General features: G+C 47.0%; 6 protein-coding genes across 6 annotated transcripts; 2 read left to right on the top strand and 4 right to left on the bottom strand.

The window, feature by feature from the left end:
- Nucleotides 1-1,991: 1,991 nt before the first annotated feature.
- On the top strand, nt 1,992-6,933 carry BDV27DRAFT_148277 (uncharacterized protein; the record flags this gene model as incomplete). The annotated part of the gene is made up of 10 exons (XM_032070887.1): nt 1,992-2,350; nt 2,409-2,973; nt 3,036-3,399; nt 3,458-3,702; nt 3,835-4,027; nt 4,079-4,453; nt 4,513-5,085; nt 5,147-5,258; nt 5,310-5,574; nt 5,635-6,933. 10 exons carry the CDS (start codon nt 1,992-1,994, stop codon nt 6,931-6,933), a joined length of 4,350 nt encoding a protein of 1,449 aa, XP_031923978.1.
- Nucleotides 6,934-7,063: 130 nt separating this feature from the next.
- On the bottom strand, nt 7,064-10,592 carry BDV27DRAFT_167346 (DEAD/DEAH box helicase; the record flags this gene model as incomplete). The annotated part of the gene is made up of 11 exons (XM_032074457.1): nt 10,173-10,592; nt 9,461-10,095; nt 9,306-9,410; nt 9,025-9,254; nt 8,937-8,970; nt 8,704-8,885; nt 8,554-8,625; nt 7,740-8,520; nt 7,504-7,689; nt 7,282-7,435; nt 7,064-7,204 (listed from the first exon to the last, which is right to left on the bottom strand). Exons 1-11 carry the CDS (start codon nt 10,557-10,559, stop codon nt 7,064-7,066), a joined length of 2,907 nt encoding a protein of 968 aa, XP_031923977.1. The 5' UTR covers nt 10,560-10,592.
- A 139-nt stretch (nt 10,593-10,731) lies between these two features.
- Nucleotides 10,732-12,043, bottom strand: BDV27DRAFT_34159 (uncharacterized protein). Its single transcript, XM_032076375.1, has 2 exons — nt 11,992-12,043; nt 10,732-11,939 (listed from the first exon to the last, which is right to left on the bottom strand). Exon 2 carries the CDS (start codon nt 11,874-11,876, stop codon nt 10,839-10,841), a length of 1,038 nt encoding a protein of 345 aa, XP_031923976.1. The 5' UTR covers nt 11,877-11,939; nt 11,992-12,043; the 3' UTR covers nt 10,732-10,838.
- A 686-nt stretch (nt 12,044-12,729) lies between these two features.
- On the bottom strand, nt 12,730-15,425 carry BDV27DRAFT_34154 (CCAAT displacement transcription factor COY1). The gene is made up of 4 exons (XM_032076374.1): nt 15,226-15,425; nt 14,991-15,158; nt 14,076-14,929; nt 12,730-14,025 (listed from the first exon to the last, which is right to left on the bottom strand). Exons 1-4 carry the CDS (start codon nt 15,359-15,361, stop codon nt 12,919-12,921), a joined length of 2,265 nt encoding a protein of 754 aa, XP_031923975.1. The 5' UTR covers nt 15,362-15,425; the 3' UTR covers nt 12,730-12,918.
- Nucleotides 15,426-16,097: 672 nt separating this feature from the next.
- On the top strand, nt 16,098-19,868 carry BDV27DRAFT_161214 (putative TGF beta receptor associated protein 1; the record flags this gene model as incomplete). Its single annotated transcript, XM_032073180.1, has 3 exons — nt 16,098-16,254; nt 16,320-18,913; nt 18,969-19,868. 3 exons carry the CDS (start codon nt 16,098-16,100, stop codon nt 19,866-19,868), a joined length of 3,651 nt encoding a protein of 1,216 aa, XP_031923974.1.
- An 84-nt stretch (nt 19,869-19,952) lies between these two features.
- Nucleotides 19,953-20,222, bottom strand: BDV27DRAFT_161213 (uncharacterized protein; the record flags this gene model as incomplete). Its single annotated transcript, XM_032073179.1, has 1 exon — nt 19,953-20,222. A coding segment is annotated over one exon (270 nt), but the record flags the coding sequence as incomplete, so codon positions are not given.
- Nucleotides 20,223-20,283: the final 61 nt, after the last annotated feature.

The raw sequence follows: 20,283 nt of genomic DNA, 5'->3' as shown, positions 1-20,283 counted from the left end.
CAGCTGTTTACGGATGCTTCCGGTGATTAACTAAATTGGCCACAGAGAAGAAAGGATCTAGAGGTTTTACATGGAAAGGATTACAGCAAGAAGTCTCTTCGTCTGGTTGATATCACAGTTATTTTACACTTCAGTTTCATTTTAGTCCATAGATATTTGTACTTGGGGCTGTTGTGTTACGTTTCGGGGCGAGCTATTCTCTTCAAGGTGAGTCAGAGTTTATCCAGAAATATATATATCCTTGAATCCCCATATTTTAAAGCTAGATAGAATTGTCTATGTTCTTCTCCTATATTATCCTTGTTAAGAAGATCAGTTCCATCAATAAACTCAATAATGTAAGTCAGAATCTCTATCCAGTATATTTTATAGGCTGTATTGTAATCGCAACAAAGCGGAAGATTAAAATTTTACAATATCTTAGGATAATAGAGACTGGGACAAAATAGTAGTATAGAAAAAAATGCCCACGGCTACAGCCTAAAAGTGTAGTAGGAAGCCGAATTTCGGACGCAAATATTATATCTGAAATGTTTTGCTGCGGGGTAACACCAAAGTTGGGAATTCTCACAAGAATATTAGGTTTCTAGTGTAATAAGACCACAGTCTCACTGCATAAGGGAGGGGAACTTTAAAGTGAATTCGTATATCGGTATTCTGAGCTTTCTAAGTAAGCATAAAAGCCGGCCTTAAGAAGAATAGGAGATATCTACCAGTTTGTCTAGTATAATAATGTTAACACCCTTAAATTAATTAGCGGTGCCCCATAAAAGAGCTTGTACTAAGAACTTGTATCAGGAATACTCATGTCGACAATTGTAGGCACACCATATCCCGTCAGCAAATAATTACCCCAAAGAAGGTTAGGCAGACAAGCCTTATCGAGGAACTAAGAGAACGATACAACAAGGACATCACTTACATAGATGGCTACGAAGCTCATGGTTACCAGCCATGTCTCGAGGTACAGATCGTAAGCCCTCCCCCCACCCCTCTTATCATCAAGAAGTATGAGAGAGCAACAGCAATCGGAATGTGGGCAGGCAAGGCCAGCTTTTCTCAGCAACAATTACCATGTGACTATCTATCTGTATGGAAGCATACAGTGGGATGTCAAAAGCTTGAAACCATCCATTTATTGCCTTGTCTAACCGCCTTGTTAATTATATTAATTTGTATGGTAGAAATCTCGCAAACTCTACACATGGGCCTTAATACCTTGTATGCAGGTAACCTAAGTCAACAAATGGCACCTATCTCCTTATCATTCCACGTGTAGATAGACGTGTGTAGGTTCGAGCACCGAATTTGGTAGGGTTGAAAGATGGCGGTATGCAGGGCGGTCAAGCGGACAGTTTCAAACTTTTGACATCCCACTGTAAGGGGACTAGCTCGCTCGCAAATTGCCTAGTCTTCTTACAATTTAATCCACGACTAAATCTTTTTAGAGGCTAGCTACTACAAAGTGGGGTATGTAAGTGGGTCCTCCCTCATAAAAAGGCCCACCACAAGACATGTGGAGAAAATAGCGTAATATAGTTGGCTGTTGTTATGCAATGATTGGACCCTCCTTCTATATTCATACTAGTGGACCTCCCCAGGCTCACTTCTTGCATCCTCCTTCCATATTAGTACTAGCGGCCCTTCCCAGGCTCACTTCTTGCACCGCCCTTCAAATGAATTGAAATTGGGTAGGCGACTTTATACACGTGACTGTGGGAACAGGAGACCTCTACCTAATAGATCATCCCATAGCGACCTGTTCAGATAAGAGCGAATAACAGTGTTTTCTAAACTTCTATTGCACTATTTTTTTAGTGGCAGTAAATCTTCTCATGCAGATTATCAATTGATATCAATACAGAGACTCGACAGGGGCCTTTTGCGGGGTAAGGAAGCGCCTATAGATACTAGTATGCAGCCTTGCTATAAGCTGTCATCAATATCATCTTTTCATCACCCGACGTTACCCAAACACTACGAGAGGAGCCATGGAATCAAAAAAACACCAGTGGTCCAAGACAGTTTTTCGACTGCGTGGGTTACCGAACACAGTCAAAGAACTGTCGGACGTGGGCAACCTAGTTAGCCAGAGGCTCGGCGATGTACCCGTTGACCATGTCCACGTCTTCTCTCTAGCCACGACTCTGAACCTGCAGCAGTCCAAGGTAGCAACTATCATGTTCAAAACCGCACCTTCTATTCTCTGCCGCGACGCATACAACAATGAGTGGCATATTCCTTCTGAAATTCATACCCAACCCCCTGGTCTCTCGGACCTCACATTGGATACTCATTTCATGGGCATGACTCCTTTAAATGATGCAAAGTTTTTCAGCCATACATATGAGTACAGCTTCTGGTTTATCCCACCTTATATACAACGGATTATGGTTGATTGTCTGCAGTTGCATCGCTGTCTCCGGTCTTGCTAGCCACCCTTTTGGATCATGGCAACCGAAAAATAGTGACAAGACCTTTATGTGGATTCGTGACGTGTTACCGGATGTTTTGGGAGGCGTCAGGACAGTAATATACGGTTACGACACAAAACTCGACAACAGTCGGTCCTTCCAGAACATCCACGACCTCGCCGCCGATCTTATAAACCACCTCTTGGCTTACGGCTGGGGTTCCCCATCTGCGAAGCCTGTTGCATTTCTCGCTCACAGTCTTGGCGGACTCGTTGTCAAGGAGGTCTTACGGAAGCTAGCTTCTTCATCTGACAAGGATTATAGGACCCTTTTGAGTGTCGTGCGCGGTGCTATTTTTTTCGGTGTTCCAAATCTGGGCATGGAACAAGGCCACTTCAGAGCGATTGTACAGAATAATCCTAATGAGGCATTGGTCGATGATATTGCCCGGAATTCCAACTATCTCCGTCGCCTCAATGAGGACTTCTCTGCAAGCTCGTGCATCAAAGATCTAACATTGTTCTGGGCCTATGAGACGCTTGAATCCCCCACGGTTGTCGTAAGTCAGCGGCCTCTGTTCTTGACAGCTTGGTGCAGTCAAGATATCCTAACGAATGACAGATGACTGTGGACAGCCGCGTAAGTCGCCAGGGACCGCCGGCAATTCTAGTGAGTCCAGCGTCTGCAACATGCAGATTCATTGAGACAAATAGACGCGTAACTTTTCCAATAAGTGCTACTCATTCCGATATGGTGAAATTCAGCAGGCAATCTCACCACTGTGATGTAGTTATCAATAAACTCTCGAATATCCTGTTCCCTCCTCGCAAAGCAGGTGAGGGTGCTGAGTCCGAATTGACGAGCAAACATCCACAGAGGTCTACTCCTGGTAATTATAATCAAGTCAGTGCTCAAGTTGATTCCCAACCAAAGCCGTTTGAAGCAATACCAGGAGGCGTGCACCCGGTGAGATGCAATTTGAGAGGTATACGTGAATTTCTCTCAAACCCACGCAGGTGGTGTACTAATATGTCAAATTATAGCTGAACTAGATCACCTGAAACGGGCAGGGCGTCTCACCGAGATGGAGGAAAAGGAATTCCAAAGTGCGACCTATGCCACGGTTGATGGTGCCATTAGCGAAATGCTGCTAGAGCAGGAACAAAAACAAAGACTGTTGTACATGCGGAGACTCGAACCGTTCTTGTTATCGATGCAGCAATTCGGAGATATCGCTAACATAATCGAAATATTTTCTGGTAATCAACATGCCATGGCTTACGTATGGGTAGGTCCCCTAATTGCTGTGGCCTCAATGTGTACTTATAAGCTATAAGGGTCCGATGAAATATGTTCTTTGTGTGCGTTGGTCCTTTTCAGCGTCTATGGCTCTACCCGCTGATGTCACCACGCGATATAGACCGCGTTCAGGTTTCCTGAAGCATTCCACTGCGTTTTGGGTGCTTACCAAGACATTGGAGAAGTACTACCTCGTGTTCAGGGCTACGAGCCCCTGTTTGCGTCAAAGCCCTATTTGAAAGAGGCCTTTGTTATGATTTACAAAGATATTCTGTGGTTCCATGCGGAAACAATTCGACAACTCAAACAACGAGGTGGGTGCATTGCAAATAAGGTTGGATCATGGGAAGTTAAAGTAATTATAGAATGGATACAGCTGTTCAAAGCCTCGTGGAGTGATTTCTCCCTCAAGATCGTTGATATCAAAGAAAACATCGCCCGCTACAGGCGATCTGTTGAGAGCGGAGTCTCTTTTATAGATTTCGAAACTGTCTTGGCGCTCAACTCAGCGAGGCATTCTAGGATATCTGAAACGGATCAGGCCGTCGGTCGTCAAGCAATGGTCATGCAGTGGTTGTCTCCATTTGACACCGAAGCTGAACAAGATAAGTATTGCAGGACAAGATCGGTTTGCAAAGATCCTGGCCGGTGGCTTCTTGACCACCATCTTATAAAGAGCTGGTTTAATCCTGATTGCTGTACAGTCCCGCTTCTCTGGCTCAGCGGAATACCCGGCGCAGGTATGGCTGCTTCGTAATATCAGACGTGTGAATGCCATATATACTGACCTGTACTTAAGGAAAAACTATATTGGCTTCAATAATAGTTGATACCCTTCGACGTATTGAAGGTGCTACTGTTGCATTCTTTTACTGCAAGCATGGCGAAGAATCACGGAACAGCTTTACGAGTGTTTCGAGATCTATATTGGCCCAAATTTTGAATCAACATCCTCATCTCCTACCATACTTTCATGAAAAAGCTTCTGTGAATAGTGGCGCAGTGCTCAGCTCGGCAACTCTCGCCAAAGAAATGTTGTTGACATCACTGAAAAGTGGTGAGAAGACTTATGTTGTCATTGATGGGGTTGATGAATGCAACCTTGTTTCTAGAAAGGAGATTTCTAGCTGGTTCCAGGAGGTTGCAGAACTACCCTCCACAGAACTGGGCTCCATAAGGTGTCTATTTGTCAGTCAGGATGACGGAATAGCTGTTAAAGACTTTCGCAATATTCCTGGAATTAGGATCACTAACGAGAACAACGACGACATCAGGGACTTTGCTAGTCTGTGGCACCGGAAGATAGAAACCAAGTTTGGTCAACTGACAGAGAACAACAACATTCAACATATCATATTTGTGCGGGCCCAGGGTGAGTTTAAACCCGATAATCAGAGCTATAGTGTCCCTCGACTCTGTTTTGACTGTCTCAGGAATGTTCATTTTCGCCGAACTATTTGCAAAGTATCTTGAAGATCTACCCAGTCGAGAAGTCCTCCGGAGGGAACTACACCCTGCTAATTTGCCATTAAAATTGGATCATGTGTCAGTGCCTTCCTATTTCTTCAAACCCCGTAGCTAACCAATATACCAAAGCTATGAACGCATTCGTGATCGCATCCTCGAATCCAGGGGTGACCATATTGTGAATCATATTCGGCACATTCTAGGTTGGATCGTCTGTGCCCGCCGGCCACTACAGTGGCGTGAAATACAAGGAGCAGTTTGTATCGACCTGGATAATCAGCACATTAACTATGACAAAGAATTGTTAGATACTCCAAAAGGGCTATTCGCTTCTCTAGTCGAGGTACAGGACGACGATACTGTCGCTCTTGTTCACGGGACCGCACGAGAGTATGTTCCATAGCTACAATGCCATATTGTGCTAACCGCAGGGATTAGATACCTAATCAACAAGAATTTCGTGAATACTCAAGAAGCACATTACTCACTTGCTATGCTTAGTCTCTCCTACCTATCCTTCCCGCAGGTGGACTCAGAGCGGGACGAGGTTCATGTCAAGTCGGATATCCTCAGTGGGACTCATCCCTTCTATGACTATGCATCTGCTTGCTGGGCTATACATCTGCAAGAAGGAATTCCGGAACTAAAATTCAAAGATAAAATATCCGACCTGCGAGTGACTCTCGAGAAATTCATTAAATTGCGTTGGGTATCGACATCTAAGCCCCTTCAAAACCTCCAGAGAGTCCATAAGACCCTATCGCCGTTCAGTAACTCGAAAGATTACAATGAGATTGCACAAGCGGTTGGCTGGGCTAAGAGACAATCCGGGATAAATGGATTGGGACCGAGCCCAGATGAGGCTCTCGACTTATCCCAGGTAACCCTTAAAATAAGATCTGTCCTGGAGAACATGCACACTGCTTCCCTCTGCGAGGCTGATGCAAGACGGCTGCAACGCTTTTATGGCATGAATTGGTTCAAATGTTCCAGAGTGAATTGCTACTACTATTACAAGGGGTTCAAGTCTGCCGACCAGCGTGATGCCCACACTGCTAAGCACAATCGGCCCTTTCTCTGCTTCATCAAGGGCTGCCCGACAGAAGTTTTCGGTTGCACGACATACGATGAATTGAAGGATCATCTTCTTGCAAGTCATGCCATTGACCATTTTGAAGATGCGGACGGCGAAGAATTTCCTGACGTTCCCGAAGAGGTGTCTGCCAAGCTAGTTAAGAATGAAGCAGAATTTGGGTGTTCTTTATGTGACAAGAAATACACCACAAGATTCAACTTGGATACGCACATTAGAGGTTCTCACGGTGGCGTAAAGCCGTTTAAATGTCCTATATGCGATATTCAGTTCAAGCGCAAATGGGAACATGATCGCCATCAGAGCATCCACAGTGAGGATAAACAATACAAGTGTTCTGGCCGGTTGAAGGACGGAATGACATGGGGCTGTGGGATATCTTTCAAGCGAGAGGATAAACTACGCTCTCATTTCAATACCAAGAAGGGCCGGAAATGCATACAACCGATGATGGCGGAAAAACTGCAAGCGGCTCATGATGGCGGGATTGCGTGCGAGAAAACCCAGTTCGGGGAGAAGGCGGACCTTTTTCTTAGTGATGGAAAGTCTCTGCCGCCGTTTGAGGACTTCCTGAAACTATGCGGGCTTAGTATGTCTAGTATAGGCTTCCATCGTGGAGAGACATCGTTGCTGAGAGACCAAGATGGCGGTGATACTTGATATGCATCTGCATTGTGGTGGATTTCAGACCTGATTGTAACAAAGTATCAAGACGAGAAAGTAAAAACATCTATCAAGGGTGACCCTAAATACGCTCCCATATAACTAGTGCAAAACATATAAAGACATCCTAACTAATACTCCTGACCAGGACAGTAGACTCGATTAGATTGCCAATATGGCGGAGGTAAGCGGTCCTCCTTTCATTTTCGGAAATCTTCTGGTCGGAGGAATGCAGGCCGCCATTCAAAGAGAGTTTCAGTTTCGATATCTGGCGAGATTCTATGAACTGTTTCCCACACCAAATTTATGAGTTTCTTGTGCTGGTAAACTTAGAATGCAGCTTACCTCATCAACTGTCTTCTGAGTTATATACCGAATCACACGGACTTTTTTCTCTTGTCCCAGACGCAGTGCACGACCGATCGCTTGGTCCTCCACGGATGGATTCCATTGCGGCTCGAGGATATGGACCCGACTTGCAACACATAGATTGTTAAGTCTGTAAGATTGTGAGACTTTCAAAGTTCGTACGAAGCAAGGCGGCAGAAATAAAATTTGCGCCCTTACCCAATAGCCCCAGTTCCTATGGTCATTAGAAGCACCCGGACAGAAGCATTTTTTTGGAACTCCATCAATGCACTCTCTCGGTGCGACAGATCCATGCCGCCATCTACCCGAATAAAACGAACACTGTTCTCGTCGAACATGTTGCCCACAACATCCAGTGTTCGTCTCCAGACAGAGAATACAATACTAAATTCGATGTTGTTAGCAGGTACGGTTTTTATATCGGATATTATTACCTTTTGTCTTCCGAATAATGCCTCTCTATATCCTCCAGCAAATGGACGAGTTTAGAGGGGTATGCATTTGAACGAGTGATATTGAGAGCGATCTCAGAGCTGTATTCGCTCGCAGTTTGTACATCCTGCATCATATCCTCTTCAGCTGAATTGGTGAGGTTGGAAAGTTCCTGTGGTTGATCTCCAACACAGTCCATATCAGAGATCCCATGAGCACAACCCTGCCATTTCCATGATTGACCGCAGGAGGCACGATATTTCCTCGAGGGGTGGTCATCATCGCTATCCGAATATGATGCAGAAGAATTATATTCCGAAGAAGTGGTATCTCTATATTGCTGTAGAGAATCGACAGATGTACCGAAAGAAAGATCTTCCTCGAGGTCCTCGGTTCTATAATTCACAGGAATAGCGAGCCCTGTATTGCAGAACATTTGTAGTCTCATGATAGAGATTAATATCAACTTATTCCCTCCTTTTGTTGCGGGGCCACTTGCAGCTGCTTTAATAGATTCGCTACAAGCGATGGCAAGTTTATCATAAGCATTACGTTCTGCCCCCGAGAGACATGGACGATGCTCTACAGAGGTACTGCAGAGAGAAGTAAGCACACTCGAAGTGTTACGTCTCAAACATATTGCCCCGAGGAGGAGCTTGAGATTGCGGTAGTTTGGTTTGTATAAGCCGCCTTTCTTGCGTGTCTGAGAAATATGTTTTCGAAACACCTTAGCATCCTCCAGCAGCGGGACACGAAGGAATCGTATCAATGCGCATAAGTCATCTAGTGAGTTATTAATAGGTGTCCCTGTCATACACCATCGAATCGAGGCTGAAAGGCTGGTTATAGCCTTGAATTTTTTTGCATTCATGGTTCGTATTTGATGAGCTATTACCGCCTTAGCATCGGCTGATCAGGGGAGGTGGTGGGGGGGTGAGCCAGGCGGATGGAGATGATGGAGGGTACCTTCGTCAAGTATTAATCGATTCCAGTGAAAATGATTGAGAACACCTCCCCCTCGTTTGAAATCTGATGCAACTGTAGGATACGTTGAGAAGACTATATGGTATGGAAGAGGCGGAGTTGGCGGAAGGGTTCGAGCATGGCCATGGTATACATAGTATGACAGGGTCCCAGGGCTAACGTGTCTTTACATGCGTCAGTCCGGTTAATTTAGAGCATTGAAAATAGCTTCCTACTTATGAATTTCGTCGATCCAACCATTGACCAATTCTTTAAAATTCTTAGCCCGGTGGTATACACTGTGGTTCAGAAAGGCATACTCACTGAGGGTAGGCACAATTACCAGAGTTGAGGACACAGTGGCCAACGGCACGTTTCCAACTTTGCGATTTGATAATAACTCCTCCCTCGATATATCTGTCAAGCGAGACAAACCGGCAATAATACTAGCAATCATTATCAAAGTCTTACCCACACCCATGCCGTCTGCAAGAATGCCGCCGAGCATATCTAGGGCTTCTGGACTCCTTTTCCCAGTGATAATATGCTGGTATCTAGTTTCCACAAGTTAGTTGCTTTTTGTAATACTGCAGAGGCTTGTTTACACTAGCTTTGTAGGACCCGAACTTTCAGGGAGCCATAGCTTTATCTGTTTTCCAGTCTGAGCTGTTTCACGGCAGATGACAAAATCGACTGCTTTTCGTTGATACCTGGAGATAGCTTTAGTCGCTACCAAGTAGTACTGGAAGGAGATCATCACCCTTTCAGATCAGTCCTGATACTTCCGTGAATATCAGCTTCTTCCAGATAATCAGGATTGGGAAGATCATCCATTACGGTATGGACATTAATCATCTTATCCTGATCAAGATCATCCGACGTATTCGTATTTAGCTGACTACACTCCGTCAAAATGGGAGGCAGTATGGCGCCGTTGTTGAATGAAGGTGCCACTATGCTTAGGTATTGAGGGTTTTTATACACAGCATGCATTGGCATCGGTTGAGGGTGTTGCAGAAATAAGCGGTAGCGGCCTAGCTCCTTTGCAAGTGTCTCTGCTACAGATGGAGGACCAAAGATAAGTATCGACATTCCACAGGTTATTTTCGATGGGCCTATGGCCGAGGACTTTGCTGCTGCGGCCAACTTCTGGCAGAGTTCCGATCGTGGTACTTGGCCAGTCCATGTAACAGACCCTACAAATGTGAGGGCCTTAAGCACAATGTGTGTCTTCTTATTCATTGTAGCAATGCGGACTCCGTTTACTAGAATATCACACCGGTCCTTCTGGATGTTAAGCTCAAGAGAAGCGAAGACATCCTCCTTTGCAATTTCATCCGGTGGAATAGGTCTGTTGTCTCGGATGTGTTCGATCCGAATTTGGATATCTCTTAACTATAATACTTCATTAGAAACCCCGGGGACGGACCAGCTACCTAGCCGGAGCAAAAGGATAGTGACTTATTCCGCACCATTCCAAAACAGATATCCTCCTGAGGGTTATGTGGGGACTCGGGTCTGAGGTCAGAGGACTGGACTAGATCGTCTGTTGAGGAACTTTTCTGGACATTGAAAAGTGGTGGAAGAATATCTATCTCAACAGTTAGGCAGATTCCATCAAAGCGTGGAGAACGGCAACTACTCTGCATGTGCTGGGCGGAAGCTCTGTTGGAACAATCACCTCCCTGTGTAGCATTATTCTGGATTTGGGAATTGATTGTTTCGTAAGTGTTGAGAGAGAGAGCCTGAATACTATCCCAGTGACCGATCGAAGGATCATCGCACCTGGCCCGCTTCGGATGGACCCCATTATCATCTTCCACTCCGAGTAGCCGTTTTGGTCCTGCGTTATCAGACATGATGATGGCTTCCGGGTCCGAAGAGCAGATTATTACCTACAGAGTCCAGAGAGTAGAAGAACGGATATATGTCATTGATTCTAGTGTCTACATCGAATCAAACAAGGCTGACTCCTCAGTGGCGGTGTAGCTCGTACTTTAGCAGCAAGTCGGGCACCTTTCTTCGCCACCCCTGGATTGCCTTAAAACACGATGCTGATAATCTCAGCCTGGGTATTTTCTGCTCAAGAAATCGTTGTAAATAATTACATTGTAGACCGCATACACGCCGTAGTTGCGCTAACCTTCTCTCTCCCTCTGAACCCGTCTGTGGTATACGATTGTCAGACAAAGATGGTAGCAGAACAAAGACGCCCAAAACACGGCAATCATCCCTACAAGAATAAGCGTAGATATGATAGAAGCCAACGCAAATCCATAGCAAAATCTTTGGAAGTTGTAATTCTCCGTCAGCTCACTGGTTGCCAAGCCAACCTGCATTGCCGACAACAGAACTGATACGTAAACCAGAGCAGCGAAGATCCACGAGAAATTTCGTTCAAAAAAGGCACGATACCATGTTGAGCTTGACATAAAGCCAAAAATAAAATTGCGTACTGAGAATGTCGATGGTGTGAATTTGTACAGAGAATTAAGCCGCGTGAGGCGTAGTTCTCCATACTGGTAGCGTTCATTAACACATGTAATAGGGTACGGACCAAGTCCAGTGTCACCAGTCCATTCTAAGAAGTCTCGAACAAATGATACCCATGCAGTCCAGGTCACTTCAGGACTGAGAATTCGTTCATCTTTAGCAATTTGGAAGTCGGACTTTGAGCTGATAAGCCAGGCATAAGACAAAAGCAGTCCGCACGCGGAGCTGTGTAGATTTAGGTGGGGGCAGAGCTCTTTCATCCAGAACCCATGATCAAGAAGATACTCAGGGATGGGTTTGATAAAAATCTGACCCTGGTGCCAAACCAAATGTTCATCAGGCGATTCAGTCAAGGTAATCGAGCGGTTCATCAGTTTTTGTCGATGTAGTGGCCGAGCTGGCCGAGGTAAGCCAGCTAACCATAAGAATCGGTGAATCCGGTTAAGCTTCGGCGTCGTAAGGTCAACTTCCAAATAGGCGTAAAGGTCTTCATGTGGCTTGATTAACTTGTACTGAAAGTTGACTCCTGCTGGATGTATATGTGCAGATGGCATACAAATGCTCGCGCCGGTCGAAAATGGAGGCGAAGGGCTCTGTTTCTTTTCTGGGCTTGGGTGTATGGTAGTAGAGGACAGTGCAGCTTCGTCAACGATTGGGTAAGATACTGCACGAAGCCCTTCCATGTCCTCTTGAACGCTATACTAGAAAGTGATGTTTCCTTGGGTCCCAGAGTATGTTAAAGCAGCCTCGTATTATCAGCGATATATGCCCAACATGCCCAAAACGCTACTAGCTCACCATGGCGAGGTTATTCCGCATCAGCTAACTAGTGGATTGCGGCTGTGCCATCACAGCCTCTCATAAATAACGAACTACTAGCGAAGTTGGACACATGTACATAGTAGGCGTCATCTGTGAGGACAAATAGTTGGAGCGGTGAGTCATACGCCACTCTTCACAGTAATTGTTCCTCCGCTCATGTTCTAGGAAAGAGGACCACCATTAAATAGATTTGTAAGCTCCTCAATGAAGTTATATAGAATCCCTGGCATATGTACTTATAAAAGCGTAGCAGCATACCGGCGGACATCTCCGCGACACGTCCGACCTTAGTACGGTCAACACCACTAATACAACTTTTGCACCGTTGGGTTTCGTCGACACGTAGCACCACAGTGGACGCAGTCAAGAGCGTATAGCATAGGCTCTACATGTTCCCTACGCTTCTGAGCACCCCGAAGCATAAGCCCTGATTCTATTTATACTACAAAAAGTTCTCTAAATATCAACTCACCCATCCGCCCACCCACTCGCTCACCCTTAATCACCCAGTTCTCCACACCCTATGATCATATGTACTAACATCTTCAAGTATAAGGTTTTATAATAGTTATTAGTAACTGAATATAGCTGAAGGCTATTGAGAGATACTTATCGATAGTCGATAGATTATCTATTACTCTGCACAAGACTGGTAATAAACTTTTCAAGAGGGATACTATCTTAGGTAGTTGTGAACTATCTCTCGCAATTGAAGATGTGTGCAGCTATGGGAATAAAAAGGGTATTTAGATAGTAGTCTAACTTCTTGCCTGCAGAGCTAATCTGAAATATAGAGTGATGGATAGTACATTCTTAATATCAACTGCCGGTAGACGCCAACTCCCGCAAATCAACCAAAGGTGAAATCGCATCCAGGAAATTTGTGATAGTCCAGCCCACAGTCTATCCGCCATGATGAAAACCCTCTTGTTGCCAGTCATCCCCATTTAATTGCTGGCCGCTACTATGGATGTTGCCGGCTCCACCAGCCAGAGCAGCAGCACCTAAGCTTGCGCTGTGCTTCTCTATTTCCATCGTGCTCATCATGTATAACATAGCAAACAGAAGAATATGGATGGCGAAGCAATACCCCGCAAATAGGTTCCGGCTGGTCCGATTAGCCAGAATTATTCGGGTGAGAGAGAAGACAACCCGCTCAGGGAGGCTCATGCGTTTATATGCCCGTACAGATTCCCGGCCCTTGAACACAGCAAACGGCGAAATCTGGGCTTCATAAGCAGATTGGTAGCGATCAAGTGACAGCCCCGATGGCGTGTCCGCAGACAGATGAACGGAGGATGCGCTTGGCTTGTTTCCGTAGGCACTCGCAGAAGAGGAGCCCCCCTGGCCACGGTTGTACGTTGACACATATCGTGTCTTTTCATACAGGCCGAGGTTATCCTTCTGAAGGGTAGAAACTTCCTGCCTAAGCGACTTTACTGTGTTGTACATTTTTGAGAGCTCCTCCTCTAGCTCCGCATTCTTTTTCTTGAACCGGTCTCGCTGTGCCTGGATCATCGGCAACAGGCCTGAGCCGCCCCCAACGGGTTCTCCGGCTCGAATGGCATCCATAGTGTTGGAAGACCCAGAGGAATGATCAAAGCCCGAGATGATTGATGATGTCGGCGACGTACCTCCCCGGCGAGAGTAGGGGTGCCTAGATGTGTAGGTGCCTGCCACGGACATCGCAGATGACGGGAAAACATTCGCTGCCTCTTCCTGCACCCGAAGGAGATCATTCTCAAGAGTAGTAGAGAGTTTCTGGGACTTTTCAAGCTCCTCCTTAGTCGTTGACAGATCTTCACGCAAGGTCTCGAGTTGGCCCTGAAGGTCCCGGTGTGATACCCGTAGAATAGTGAGTTCATCCGTGAGCTTCTTGTTTCTAGACATCAAAAGCTGCTCTAAACTGTTCTTTGCACCATCCTTGGAGGGAGTGCCATTGGCGGCGATCGCGGCATCATCTGTAGAGTCCCGGGCATCATCATCGTCACCGGCAGAAAATTCGATAGACTATAGACGGCTATTAGCATTCATCCGAGAAATAGGGCATGACCACCTACTTTTATCATCTCCAGCTCCCGGCGGATATCTTCATAATCTGCGACCTTTTCCAATCTCGTTCGTAGCTCATCTCTCTCAGCGGCAACTTTGGCGCCATGTCTCTCGGATTGCGATATCTTGGCCTCCCAAGAATGCCGTTCTGACTCCTTGTCAAACCGTGCTGCATCCAGCTTGCGCAATAGGGAAGAGTTCTCCGATTGAAGGCGAAGGTATGCGGGGTCTTCTTCAACGGATGTTGTTTGTTCTGGCTGCGAATGTGAGACAACTTGAGCCAGCTCAAGTCTCAATTGCTCATTCCGTGCCTCTACCTCTGCCAGCCTAAGACTAGTCTTTTCGAGATCGGCTGACACCAGCTCCAGTTCCGCAGCGGTAGCCCCTCCTTGCTGGTGGCCATCACCACTACTCTCTTCTTGGCCCAGCCGCTGTGAAACCTCGTAGCTCGCTTTGAGTTCCTTAATCAAGCGTTCTTGGTTCTCTACCTTTTCTTCCAAGCTCTTCTCCTTGGCGGCCCAATTGTTCGATTTCTCCGACAAAACGGCCGACCAAGAAGACTCAATCTCTTTAATCTTTGATTCCTGATTATCCTCCAACTTCTTTCTTGCAGTCCGTTCTTCTTCCAGCCGCTTCTCGGCATCGTCTAATTGGGAGGTAAGGCGGTCCACGTTGCTCTGTAGTTGATTCCGTTCGGAGGTTAATTTGGGCACGGTTTCTTCGGAATGAACGAGAGAGTCGATGGATGCCTCGAGGAGTGGATAAGGGTCAGGAGCCTCTGACAATGAAGAGTATAGCTGTAAGAAAGCGTTGGAAGAGGCCTTCCCTTGGTTCGTCAAGACGTCGATAAAGCTTTGGTACGCTGGTCATAGATCCGTTAGCCCGCCAGTGTCGAAACGAGATCCGTAGGGAACGGCACAAACCTTTCAACAGGCCCTTGTATTCCGCCAGCTTGGTCGCGTCATCCAGCTTTCGAAAATCCTTCGTCTTCTGGGCGAGATCCTTCCTTTGAACGAGGGCATCGCGCTGCTGAGCGACAATGTCGGAGGCAGTCGAATCTAACTTCGCGATCGTATTGGACAGGTCAATGCCTGTTTAAAGCCGACAAGTTAGTTTCCAAACTGGGTACGTCAGAATATGTCATTCTAGGAAAGGTACCTCTCCAAGCCGCAATAGCGCGTTGGAACTTGTTAGCCCCCTCGGGCAACTTTCCACTGCTGTCCTTTTCGGCATCGTGGCCATCTTGATTGTTTGAATCAGGCACAATGCCCTCCGTAAGCGCGAAAGAATCCATCCTTGGGAATGTTTATAGATTATTACAAGTACATTGAATCTTGAACGACAGCCCCACCAAATCAAAAGAACGTCAACACCACTTCTGAGAAGAAGAGACCCTGAGTAACAATACAGTATGCGATGCGGAGACATGAGACGCTCCGGGCGGCCCGACGATGATCCGAACGCGTAAGCTACTGCTTTTCTTAGATTTACATGACATGTGCCGCGGGACACGTAGTAGACAGTCTTACATGTCATATAAAACCTCTTGTTGATTAATGGCGCTGGCACTGAATATCTATCCATATTATTGTTGTTTCATGCATACTTAGTTGCTCAATTGGCACCTGCAAACATTGTTCATTTCAATTCACAATTTTCCATAGACATTGTAGGATATACCAAGCGATGTTGTACACACTTAGCATGGTGCTTATAAGAGCCCATAACCGAGACAATACAATTGATAACAAGGGACGGACAGTTGCATAGTTGAGTGGCCTAAACTGTGTTCCTAATTAACTATATAATAAGAAGCAAAGCATACTTTGATATGGTGGAGAGCAAGTTTTGATACTAGAGGCAAGAAAATACTCCACTGGGGGCGCCTGAGTCAGCAAAAGCTAGCCCCGGCTTTGGCCCACTCTTAAGCCACTTTAGGACATCACCTCCAAAGCTTCCGACGTTTCCCCTCAGAAGCCTTAAGGTTGTCAGGAACCATCTCATATCGTGACACCAGAGCGGGCCTCATTATGGTGTCGGAAGACGATGGCACCACTCCCCGCAAGAAGCGGAAGATCACTCCGCCGAAAGCCGTACCTTATATGTTACGACCTCTTTTCGATCAAGTACCTCTAACGGCCGACGACCCCAATGCTGATGTCCATATCACCTGCGTTGAATACTGGAGTATGTCTGCTTCAAAACTACATCGCTTGGACAATCCCATTGAATGCGCTAACTGTCATTGACAGATGACAACCTCTATATCGGAACCTCCGCTGCCGAGATCTTACATTTTGTCTGCCTTCCGCCCGATCCATCGGACGGCACCAACGAGCCGTCCTTCATTTTAGCCTCGAGATTGCCCATTCCGTTTTCCAAGACCGCTTCAGTAACGAACAGGCAGCAAGGCATCCAGCAAATTGTTCTTCTTCCATCCGTGAACAAAGCCTGTATTCTCTGCAATGGAACGGCTACGTTCTACTTGTTACCAGAGCTCAGCCCAGCATTCCGCGAGAATACGAAGGTTAACAACTGTTGTTGGATCGGGGGTCTTGACCAGAATGCATCCATGGATGAGCCGGAGAGACCGGTTGTAATGATTGCAACGCAGAACAAAATGATGCTTGTGCGGATTGGTGACGATGCTCGACTGGTGCGAAACATTGAGTTTCCGGGATGTTTAACAGCATCACGAAGAGGCATAATCGCCTGTGCTGCAGATGCTCGCTCATACTCCCTGCTAGATGTGGAACACCAGCAAAAGATACCTCTCTTTCCAATGTCCTTCTTCGATGAAGCATTAGCGTCTGGCCAAGTGGAAGATATGCCACCCGCCTCGTTGTCACCTAGCTCTTCTGCGGAGGGTCATGCACATGGCAGAAGCCCCAGTTTGAATACACTCGCCGGGATGCTTCAGTCGAATGCACGATCAGCTTCACAAGATCGTTCGAGCTCTGTAACACCCGAACTCTCCTCCACTTCCGGGACGCCCACCCGTTCACGCTCGAAGGAACGAGGTGATAGTATTTCGCCAAGGGCATCATCGGAGCATCCATCGCGCGATTCGCTGTCTAGTCCTCGTGAGGATCCAAAACCGCTTCCGCCATTGCCAAAGCAACCGTCGACACAATTAAAGCCACATATTCTTTCTCCGACTTCATCTGAGTTTTTGCTGGTCAGGGGCACCGATACGGCAGAACCAGGAGTTGGAATGTTTGTCAACGTGGACGGTGATGTGGTCCGCGGAACAATCACGTTTCACAGGTACCCGGAGTCTGTTGTCATTGACAAAGGCAATGAAAATAACCTTATTGGAGCACCCAACGACACCCGCGAGGATCTCATTCTTGCAGTCATAGAGGCCGACCAGGACGGAAAGTTACGCAAGTTCCTGGAGGTACAACTTTGGGATGTCGACCCCGGCAATGCAGACAACCACAAAAGCTGGGTAGAGATACCTTCCTTACAAGATACGCAGCCATCTCATGTTGGACTTCTCCATACACTCTCCCCCAGCCAGCTCGAAGTAAGCGAGATGAGAGGCCTGCTGCAGATGGTCCGATTGAGAACACCATCACTATCACCACACATACCTGCAACCGACCCGAGGACACAGGCATCGATAGAGCAGCTACAGAAAGAAAAGGAACTGTTCGAATCTCAGGAAGCAATAGACACCGAAGGAACGAAGAAAGACACCCCCGACTGGGAAGCTGAGCGAAATACCGACGAGGCTAAATTCGCGCGTGAATTGGGCAAAACCCAAAGCAGCCTTGTTTTGTGGAGTGGTAATCAGATATGGCGGGTCGTGAAGAACCCTTTGACCGCGCAACTGAATGATGCGCTTCAAAGTGCCCGAGAATCGCAGGAGAACGGCCACAGTGTTTTGAGACGTGATGCGATTATGGACATTATCAAAATGGTACAAGAAGCAGAGCCCAAGTCTGAGGCTGAGTTCCTGGGCTTGAACTACGTAAAGCAAAAATCCAGTTTACTCCTCTTTGGCGATTTGGTCTCCATGGACCCGACTGTCAGGGATGGAGCGACGATCGATGCTACAGAGAAAGCACTCATTACCGGGGAGCTGGACCCTCGAGTGGCGTTGTTGTTGGTCCCCCTTTTGCGCCAAGAAGTTTTGCAAGGACCGCAGGGCATCTGGATTCATGGAGGCCTGGCAGAGGTTGCAGAGGCGTACCTTAAGCGCCTGGATAGTGTAAAGGCTTCTAAAGAACCGGACGTCTTTGATAGTGGAATCTTGAATATGATCAAGCGATTCCTACTTGCCTGGCAGCAAAAACGAGGATATGGCAGCATTACGGACGACACTTACATATTCGATAGCGTCGATGCGGCCCTCCTGCATCTGCTACTAGAACAAGATTCGAATATACCTACGGAACACCGCCTTTCTTCACGAACACGTACGGAGTTAAATAGGCTAGTGGACAATTGGAAGGGTAACTTTGACCGGGCAGTAGCGCTTCTGGAAAACTACAAGCGACTATTTCTCCTGAGTCGCTTGTACCAGAGCCAGAAGATGTCCCGTAACGTACTCAAGACGTGGCGGCGGATCATTGAAGGGGAGGAAGATTCTGGGGGTGAGACCACCGCCTCTGGCGTTGAGGCACAGATGCGCAGGTATTTGGTTAAGATCAAAGATGCACAGCTTGTTGAGGAATATGGTGCTTGGTTGGCCCAGCGAAACCCCAGTCTTGGTATACAAGTCTTTGCGGACAATACCAGCAGAGTCAAATTAGACCCTGTAGATGTTGTCCGCTTGCTCAAGGAACGAGCGCCCAACGCGGTTCAAGATTACTTGGAGCACCTGGTCTTCTCAAAGAATGTTGGTTCTACCCCATCTCCCTGTTTAACCCTCTCTCTACTGACTCTTGAACTAGTATACCCAATACGCAGATGACCTCCTTTCATATTATCTTGATACTGTGCTCTCTGTTCTTGAGACCTCTCCTGCTGCTCGGTCATCGCTTGCGGAATCATATTCGACTTACCGTGCATTGCAGCCGCCGAAACCGACGTATATGAACTTTATCCACGAAAACACGCCCTCTGAACCTTGGTGGCAATCGCGACTTCGGCTTCTCCAGTTGCTTGGCGGAGGCGGTAGTAGTCAATTCTCGTCGGTCCCGTCCCCTAAATTAACGTATTCCATTCCTGCTGTCCTCGCACGGATTGAGCCATTCCAAAACGAACTCGTATCGGAGTCTATTATTCTTGATGGGCTCCAGGGCCGTCATCGGGAAGCCCTGCACCTTCTTACCCATGGCCTCGGCGACTACGACTCTGCAGTTCGATACTGCCTATTCGGCGGTCCTCGGAGTACCAGCTCGGCCAACACTTCGACAGAGTTTGCTGACCGGTCACACCAAAGTGAGCTGTTCAGGCATTTGCTTGATGAGTTTCTACATATCCAGGACCCCTCGGAATGCATCGAACGAACTAGTGACCTCTTGGCACGATTTGCGTCCTGGTTCGATGTGGGCGAGGTCCTCCGGCTTGTCCCAGATAACTGGAGTGTTGATATCCTGAGCGGGTTTCTTGCGCATGTCTTCCGAGTCCTCATCTCAGAGACCCGTGAAACCCGGATTGAACGAGCGCTCAGTGCAAGCTTGAACTTACGGGTTGGCGCGGAGTATATCGAGGGGGTGGAGAAGGTCGGCGGCTGGCTGGAGGACGGCGAGGGACTGCGGTGCTTAAAAGAGGCCAATACCCCCGCAATTCTGCCCGCTGACGATGGGGATGATTTCGGAGACATGGTTGAACCTCGTAGCGGCAATTAATACCATGTTCTATTGATAGTGTACATAACGACATAAATGACGATCTTACTAATTCATCTCACATCACATCCAAAAGTCTATTGACTAATCCAGATCCGGCACAGGCAAACCGTTCACTATCTTCACCTTGCGGCCCAGTTTATCCAGCGCCACCTTGGAGTTCTGCTCGCGCAAAGCGTTGGTTTCGGAATCAGAAACCAAGACAAAGTCGTAGGTAAGGAGAGCATGGTCCTCCGAAACACCATACTTCTTCGCATACTCCGGACCTGCCTTCCCGATATCCACTACCAGAGAATCCTTGACTCCAAAGACCGCATCCGAAGTCTCATATGGATCATTCCGAAGATAAAGCGCCCTGCCAACCATTAGCCACCCGCACCAATTTCCAAAAAAAAAAAAAAAAAAAAAAAACCAC

The sequence above is a fragment of the Aspergillus caelatus genome, assembly GCF_009193585.1.
Source record: "Aspergillus caelatus strain CBS 763.97 unplaced genomic scaffold BDV27scaffold_193, whole genome shotgun sequence".
NCBI classification, from domain to species: Eukaryota; Fungi; Ascomycota; class Eurotiomycetes; order Eurotiales; family Aspergillaceae; genus Aspergillus; species Aspergillus caelatus.
Note: the sequence above shows the minus strand (reverse complement) of the source record. Positions and strands in the feature narration are given on the sequence as shown.